Source organism: Dioscorea cayenensis, chromosome 4 (genome assembly GCF_009730915.1).
Source record: "Dioscorea cayenensis subsp. rotundata cultivar TDr96_F1 chromosome 4, TDr96_F1_v2_PseudoChromosome.rev07_lg8_w22 25.fasta, whole genome shotgun sequence".
NCBI classification, from domain to species: domain Eukaryota; kingdom Viridiplantae; phylum Streptophyta; class Magnoliopsida; order Dioscoreales; family Dioscoreaceae; genus Dioscorea; species Dioscorea cayenensis.
This window is the reverse complement of record NC_052474.1, coordinates 4,894,146-4,902,352: the sequence shown is the minus strand read 5'-3', so window position 1 is coordinate 4,902,352 and position 8,207 is coordinate 4,894,146. Positions and strand designations below refer to the sequence as shown.

Genomic DNA, 8,207 nt, shown 5'->3' with positions numbered 1-8,207 from the left:
ATCTTTGTTGGTGATGATGCCTGAACAGCTTCAATATGTGGTTATGTTGTCATCTTTAAAGTCAATAAGTCTTTCATTGTTTTTCATTGTAGAAGTTTGAGGAAGTAGAGGTTTGGTATATATGGAAAAAAAAACACACACAATGAAGTTGGTGATGCTCTTGGATCATATTTTTAACTGAAATTATTTATATGTCACCATCATATGATTAGCTAGGTAACATGAGTTTCATGCTTTTGAGAGAAATTTGTATTTTTCCTGGGATTTAGATTCTATAGAATTTTTAATTTTTGTTTTATAAAACTAAATAATCCACATGTATTAAAATAAGGCTAGAATTACATGGAACATGCAAGGAGTAAAGATCATAGGTTTGGCTTATAAAAACAGAATTGAGAGGCATAAGTGGCTTATAAAATGTTGATAATGAAGTAAATCAAGAAATGAAAAAACAAGTAATATCTGATATGAGCTTTAAAAGTGAACATTTTTTTTTTTTAAATGATTATTTTTTATGATAATCTCTTCTATCTATTGTGATCAAGTCTCTTTCTCTATTTGTATTTATGTTTGTTTGCAATGTTCCACAACTAGCAATAGCTTATGATTGAAAAGTAGAAAAGCAAGGCTGGCTTTACTCGGTTTTTTAGATGACCTCTTTTTGAGTGAGCATCTAATGAAGGACAAAATAAGACAAAGAGAAGAGAGGCAAAGATAGCAGTAGTTCCTCTTGAATGGCTTGTGATGTGACATAACTTAATTGTTAGATTTTATGAATCTTTTGATTTAATCATTAATATGATATCTATGCAATTCTAATTGTAGATTTATGCCTTAATACAATGAATGATATTTCTATAGAACTAACTCAAAAAGCTCTGTTTTCTTAATAACATTTTTAGCACATATTACTTCAAAATATTATCTATTTATTCATCTACAATCAGTTGCATAAACTATTTGAACAACATAACATGGTGAATACCCTCAACTGAAAACCATTAATTAATAACAAATTATATAATAGAGATTTAACTGTACAAAGATAATTATTACTGGGAAAGAGGGCTGGTTTCTTAAAATTGGCATGTCTTTTGACCACTGGGGATCAGTTTTGCTGGAGAAGACGACAATAGATGCTTTGTTTTATTGGGTTGAATCAAGCCAAAGATGCCCTTAAAAGGTGATGATCCCAAAAACGCAGGGGATTTTGAAAGTGATATCTCACATTCGATTTTCTCAGGGACTCGTGCATGCTTAGCATTTGCATTTGCATTTGGACATCAAATTTGGTGCATGCATTAGATTCCATTGCTTTATCTGGGCGCTTTTTGAGTTTTGACAATTCAATTTGGGGCGACACATTGCAGTTGCAGGCAGTGGTACCGTAATTAAATAACTTGTTTTAACCCCCTCTCTGGGTGACTGGCAGATGCTTTCAAACCCATGCAACCAATCAGATAAAAACAGAACTCCCTGAGACGAAAAGAAAAGTTTCATGCACCATATAACTTAAATTCTTAATATTTTAAGGTAGGGAAGGTGGTCTTAATTTGCATAGTTTATACTAGTAATTCATTGTTTTGGACCACTACAAAACAGCAATATTTCTTAAATAAAAGCCATTTTAAGAACTATTTCAAGTCCAAAAAAAAAAAATATCGATTGTGCAAATTACAGGAAAATTAATATTGGGAGGAAAACTAATAATTTCACCAATAAAATCACTTATATAAAAATCAAGGGTTGCATTGAAATAAAATACATAGAAACCCCATGGTATAAGTTAACCCATCTGCAAAAAGAGGGTGTTGTGGTAAGAAATCCATCAAAATAATTGTACTCGTCGTCCTACAACAGCATACCATATGATAAATTATACGACCACCACCTATATAATGTAAAGAACCTAATTTTGAATTTTTCTTTAACAACAAAACCACTTAGCACCTTAATACAGGCTAACCATCTTAAAAATCAAAGCCACTTGCAATACAAGTAAAAGCATAATAAGGGGAAAAAAACAAATGTAGAATATAAAGATCCTCGGATAGCATAGTATGAGTACAGTTGAAGCAATAGAACTACAAATTTCTGCAAATGCTAAAATTCTGCCGAAATGCCATGGTCTGAATGAGTACAACAATTATTCCCTATTCAGTTTTGTGGCTAACATTCCAAAAAAGAAACGCCATAATTACTGGCATCAAATAAGGGTTTCTCGCGGCCGAGGTGTGCTGAGGTCAAAACCACCTCTCTGGAAATCTAATAGGAAACACTCTTTCAGTAAAAAAAAAAAAGAAAAAAAGAAAAATATATGTTGTACACCCCACACAAGGCGGTGCAAAAAAATGCGATTATTGGATTCTATAAGAAGTCATCCAACTGAGAAGCCAACTTTAGTTAAACTTTAGCAAGTTCTGCTGGAGCAGCAACTGCAGGGGCTGGAGTGACTCCACCAGTTGTTGGCCTGAAATTTTTGTAAATTACAAATCAGATAGCAATAAGCAAGAATTTGCCACTTGAACTAAACTTTCAATCTCAGACAACCAAAGAACAAACGCAGATGAGTGTCAGTCTGAATCTTTTGAAATTAAATGAAACATAAGATATGGCGGATAGGCGTAAAGGTTTGTTATTACATTACAATAGGAAAATAAAAATGTGCATTCCCAGAGTCAAGACACATACCCAATTTTGATTGAGTTTATTCTATAGATGGAATTAAACTATTTTAGCCATTTTGGCCAAAACTTCAACACTGTTTAATTTTCTATTTAATATTAACTATTAAATATTGGTAAACTAAATGAAAATTCTTAATTCATACAATTGGAACCAAGTTCCAGATTCATCTGATCAGATGAACTCTCAAACTTCAATCAATTAACCTCAATTGGTGTTAATTGGCATCAAAGTTAAATTCTTCAATTATTTCAACCAAATCAACCAAAATGGTGGAACCCCAATTTATAAAAGAAATAAGAACCTTATCTGCCATAATTGCACTAGTTAGACTACTACTCTAGCCTCAAACATGAAAGTACCTAATTAACTGGGATAATTCACTAACAATGTCAGGTAAAATGATTTTCACATTAGGCCAACTTCAAGAAAATCCACCTAAATCAAGTCCTGATTCTGCTCAGTTTAAGCTGGATTTAAAGCCATGCAAGCCTTATTCCTTCTGTGCAGTTTATACTCGGTATGCTGCAATATTCTTGGCTAGTTTACTACAATTTTATCCACTACAAAAAATGTAGAAGATGAAACCCATGTAGTCCAAGAATGAGTAATGGGACTCATGTATTTGTTTAGTAGCAAAAAACAATATTATTATGAGATTATATGATATATATATATAATAATATATATATAAAGCAGAAAACAAATGGAAGGTTGAGTTACATACAGTCCAACAAAGACTTTGAATGCATCGTAAATTCCCCACTGAGCTCCAGTTAGAGTACCAATCATGACAATTCGAAGTGGGAGACCACGAGTAAAAAGACCCCACAGTCCAAGCTTCTTCACAGCCTGCACAGAAGATGAGAATAATAGGTAATATGCATAAATAATAACAGCTATTGTAAAGCAGATAATGAGAAGAAGAAAGGTTCAACACTTAAAACCATCAAAGCCTTACATCACCAACAGTAGCTCCCTTGGCATTGTTGAGGAAAGAGACAAGGTTGTCAGCTGGATGGGAGACAATAGCACAGAAGACTCCAGCGACATAACCACCAGCAAAACTGATTCCAAGTTGCAGAGATTTGCTACACTGGTCCTTTGGTGTGGGAATGGCATATTTGTACAGCATTTCGACAATTGTCTCAAATGATGCAAATTTCATCATTGTATCTGCAGATTTAATTTTATTAGAGACTGAAGAGGAGTTCATTCCAAGATATTGGCATAGCCAACTGTAAATTGAAATCCCAAATTTTAAGCCAAATATGAGATTTGGAAATTCATTCTACATTTTCCCTGGGCAACCAGACATTGGATTTGGTTTAGCCCCAGATTTATAAATGTCAAAATTCCGACCCCTCTAACCAAACACAGCCTAAGATGGAATCAGCATAGATGTTTAATACATTACTCCTTAGGCATGAAATGACAAGCAAGTGATTGATCATAGATAACTAACGAGGAAAAAATAACCTACAGGATTAGACCAAGAAACACTCATCACAAAAGGACACTTATTTGATCATGACTAATCATCATAACTACACATTCATATAGATACACATCTGAAACCATCACTGTGGAATTTACATTTGACAGCAACTCAAGTAGTTGCAGATGAAATTTTTAGGCCACTTCATTGGAGTACAGCTCCATTATAGTATATGGAGCTAACTCAAGCAGAGAGGACACTTTGTTATATGCACATATAAAAACTTGAAAACCATGAGTAGATTTCAAGCTCATCAATGTGCAAAACATGAAATGAGTTATTTGTAACAAAATAACAAGTAACAAAGATTGTCCAGGCCAATCTAATGAGGTGAAAAATCCCCTGCACATGTTTCAGAAGTGATGAACTAGTTAATATAGTGAATAACAAATAACAGGCATGCAATTGTCCTGGACCATAATCGAAGTATGCTTGTGCTCATTGAACAGCAAGGAGTACCTTTAAAATGCCCACATGCACATGAGAAGGCGTATTTTATGGTGCAGAAAACTAGCCAAATGCTGACGACAACTAATTAGAAAGTGTTGGCACACACTCTTGTATCATGTATCTCTAACAACGGAATTCACTGAATAATTTATTGTCCATGAGTTTGTGAGTGCAAAGTAGACCCAATTGTCATTATTTATACCCCCAAAAAATCATAATTATATTATGTCTAAACAAGCTTAAAAATGTAAGACTGAAGACTAATATAAGTAAGATAACCAAAAAGGCCAATCCCATGATCATGGCGCTTTTGCCAGCTTAAAATGAAAATTATCCAATCAGTTCATACTATATGCAACACCCTATTGCTAGATCAACAAAAAAAATCAAATAAAATGGATGCTAAATATATCTCTTACATGTCATGGTAGATGCAAACCAAACACATGCTATCAAGACCCAATTCAACTCAAATGTTTAAGCTTATAGGACAGGAAACACATATTTATATGTTCATATTCACTAATGTAACACATAAAGACTGTTATGTACTATAAAATGCTCCTTTAACACATATTGATCTATTTTCACATAAAATATCGAAACAAATCTATTAAACAAGTTTTGACACCATGTTAAATTCAAATCAAACACATACTGCATGATTTATTCAACCTCAAAACCTAAGCTTATAGTATGGGAGACCAAATTTAAATTATTCATATCCATATTTACTACCATAACTAAAAGGGCAGTATTACTTTCTCTAATATTACTTAACCAAAATGTAACAAATATGTGAAAACAAAAGGACGGCCAGTAGACTGAGTTTTAATATGCCCAGAGAAGGATGTAATGCACAAATCTTTGAAGAAAGTCATGCACTCAAAAGATGGAAAAAATAAAAATAAAAAAAATAAGCTCACGGAATAAGAATTAAAAAAAAAAAAACCCAAATTTGAGCAAATGGGATCTAGGCATTGAGCTCAATGGTTCTGATTGTATGTGTCCTAATAGAGAGCAAACTGAAATTAAGAGCAGTAACTTACAAGGAATCTGACGGCCCCAGAGAGGGACAATCCCTTTGTACAATCTGAAAACCCAAATAAATATAGGTTATCACCATACTCCTGACAAAGAGGAAATTGAGAAGACATGCACTAATAAAAAGAACTCATACCCGAGAGCACCTTCAGATTTGACAAACTTAGGTAAGCCATCGCCCAAACCCCTAGCAAAACCCGGTTGTGTTTGGACACGAACCTTCACTGCCTCAAATGGGCAAAGGGCCACATCAGCAATCACTTCAGCAGAAGCAGATCCAGCAAGATAGATTAGTGTTTTGTATTTTGCAGCATACTCAGGCCCAGCAATGTCTGAATAGTACTTCTTAAAGAACTCATAGAATCCAAACTTGCATGCACCCTGAGCACTATAACCAAGCAAGGTCGGCACCCAACCCCTGAAGAAACCTCTTACTCCCTGCTCTTTTAGCAGGACTCCAAATCCTGAAGAGATGCTCTTATATTTTGCTGGATCAATCTGCATAATTGCAGTAAAACCATAAGGTTTAGTAAACCAAATAGTACTGTATGATTAGTCTAAAAAAATAAGGAACATCCAAAGTCCAGAACATTTGATTGAAGGAAGATAATCAGAACCTCAGCCATGTCAAAATAAAATTAAAAAACAAAACCTCCAAAATTTGGTCACAGGAATATCAGCACATCAGAAGACAAAATTAAAGCAACCAACTATTTGAAGTTATAATTGTCAAAACTAGATACAGGTCCACAAACAACCATAAGTACAAATGAAGGAGACATGACAAAATTATTTGAGAAGATACAGAACACAAAAAACTAGATCCAATTCAGCTACCAGGGGATGCATATAGCTATAATCCATGAAAGAATGGCTAGGACAAAGCATTCGAAAGAGATGGGGAACAATACAGATTTATATGCCAACCTTTGCTCTCCAATCCATGATATAATGTCCCTTTAATAGGTTTTGCACAATTACAGCTAATACAAACAGAGAGAATTGGCAGTAATACTCATTCAACGTGACAAAGAATCGGTTGAAAAGTTAAAGAACCCATAAATTCACAAGAATGCCAGAAAATCAGGGCGACCAGCAGCTGCTAATATCAGAAATATATACATAAGAAACAGACCTAAATAAGATAAAAACCAATAAAAAAATTAGAAGTAATGACTATAACTCAAAACGACCAATAATATCTTCAAATAAGCAAACATTCCTTCAAAATATCAGTAAATCAACAGCTAACGAGCATATCTATCTCAGATCCAGGGTCTATGCGGTAAGGAAAAGCTAAATATAAAAAAAAAAAAACCTCAAATCAAAGAAGAAACCAGATCTATACAGCGCGAATCCTTCATCCCTCGCAGCAAAATAGATCCAGCACGCAGATCATTCGATCAAAAACAAGAATATGCAACTCAGATGACCAAGATCAAAGCATATAATCAGCAAATATTGCCATAAACCATTAAAAATCAAGAGCCCACAAATAGTTCAAAAGATCGGTCCAAAACAGAACAAATCCATCATCAAATCAACAAACAAACAACTCTAGAAACAGATCGGCAAGTCAACTCCAAATGGAGAAGCAAGCTCACCTGCATGTTGCATTTGACAAGATCAAGCGGTGTGACAGCCATATGAGTAAGCCCACAGCTGAGGATCCCTCCGAAGGTGCAGGCCGTGTAGAACTTGGGCGAATACAGCTCGATCTTCCCAAAGGGCGGCTCGCTGGGAGCCCCAGCAAACACAGAAGGTGCAGGCGATCCATTCAGCTGAGTAGAAGGGGCGGAGATAGGATTCCGTCCAAGGAGGAGACGGTCGAGGCCTGGGGTTTGCGTGGAGGGGGAATAGAGGAAGGAAGGCACAAGGGGCTGGCGGCGTTCGGAGAGAGCCATCGCTTTGGGGTTTTCGCTTAGGCTTTCTCCGCAAGAATGCAAATGCGCTTTCCTCTCTTCTTCACGGGGTATTTATAGTACCGTTCAGAGTCTTCGGACTAGCAGGAAATCGGGTGTGAGGTCCTAAACAGCAAAACAATGGGGGGGAGGGGCCACAAAGAGGTTGTTGTAATGACACGTGGACCAATAGGGTGATTGGTCAGTTGGTGTGGAAAACCTGGTGTATTTTTTTAGACAGTAGGCTGCGAAGGCCGGGTTTGAAACGGTCTTAAAGGTTGAACCGCTGGATCTCGTTGATGGTTGAACTTGGATGAAGCTTAATTTGGTGGGCAAATATTGAGGTGAAGAACGTCTTTAAGATTAATGATTATTAAATAAATGTATAATTAATAATAATAAATTTTAAATTTGGTTTATAGTTTTTTTTTTGGGACAAATAACTATAGTTTTCTAATCTCAAAACAATTCATTTATCATAAATTTTGATTTTCAATAATTTTTTTTTAAAAAATTATAATGAGAATGTATCAGGGACCAAATGGCTCATATTATAACAGTACTTGGTCTTATTGCGGAAAATGAAGATGAGTTAATCAAAAAGTCTCGAGTTCAAGACTCATTGGACA

General features: G+C 35.1%; 1 protein-coding gene across 1 annotated transcript; it reads right to left on the bottom strand.

Annotated features, from left to right (window-relative positions):
• Positions 1 to 2,010: 2,010 nt before the first annotated feature.
• Positions 2,011 to 7,621, bottom strand: LOC120259027 (mitochondrial phosphate carrier protein 3, mitochondrial-like). The gene is made up of 6 exons (XM_039266552.1): positions 7,282 to 7,621; positions 5,814 to 6,175; positions 5,683 to 5,726; positions 3,647 to 3,861; positions 3,413 to 3,537; positions 2,011 to 2,470 (listed from the first exon to the last, which is right to left on the bottom strand). The coding sequence occupies exons 1-6, from the start codon at positions 7,579 to 7,581 to the stop codon at positions 2,404 to 2,406; spliced, it is 1,113 nt and encodes a 370-aa protein (XP_039122486.1). The 5' UTR covers positions 7,582 to 7,621; the 3' UTR covers positions 2,011 to 2,403.
• Positions 7,622 to 8,207: the final 586 nt, after the last annotated feature.

What these genes read in the sequence shown, in the direction of transcription:
- LOC120259027 (XM_039266552.1), bottom strand. Translation starts at nt 7,581, where the DNA reads ATGGCTCTCTCCGAACGCCGCCAGCCCCTTGTGCCTTCCTTCCTCTAT. An exon ending in CTGGGGCCGTCAGATTCCTT is followed by an intron (nt 3,862 to 5,682) that starts GTAAGTTACTGC and finishes TTAAATCTGCAG; the next exon opens with ATACAATGATGAAATTTGCA. An exon ending in AGGGAGCTACTGTTGGTGAT is followed by an intron (nt 3,538 to 3,646) that starts GTAAGGCTTTGA and finishes TCTTCTGTGCAG; the next exon opens with GCTGTGAAGAAGCTTGGACT.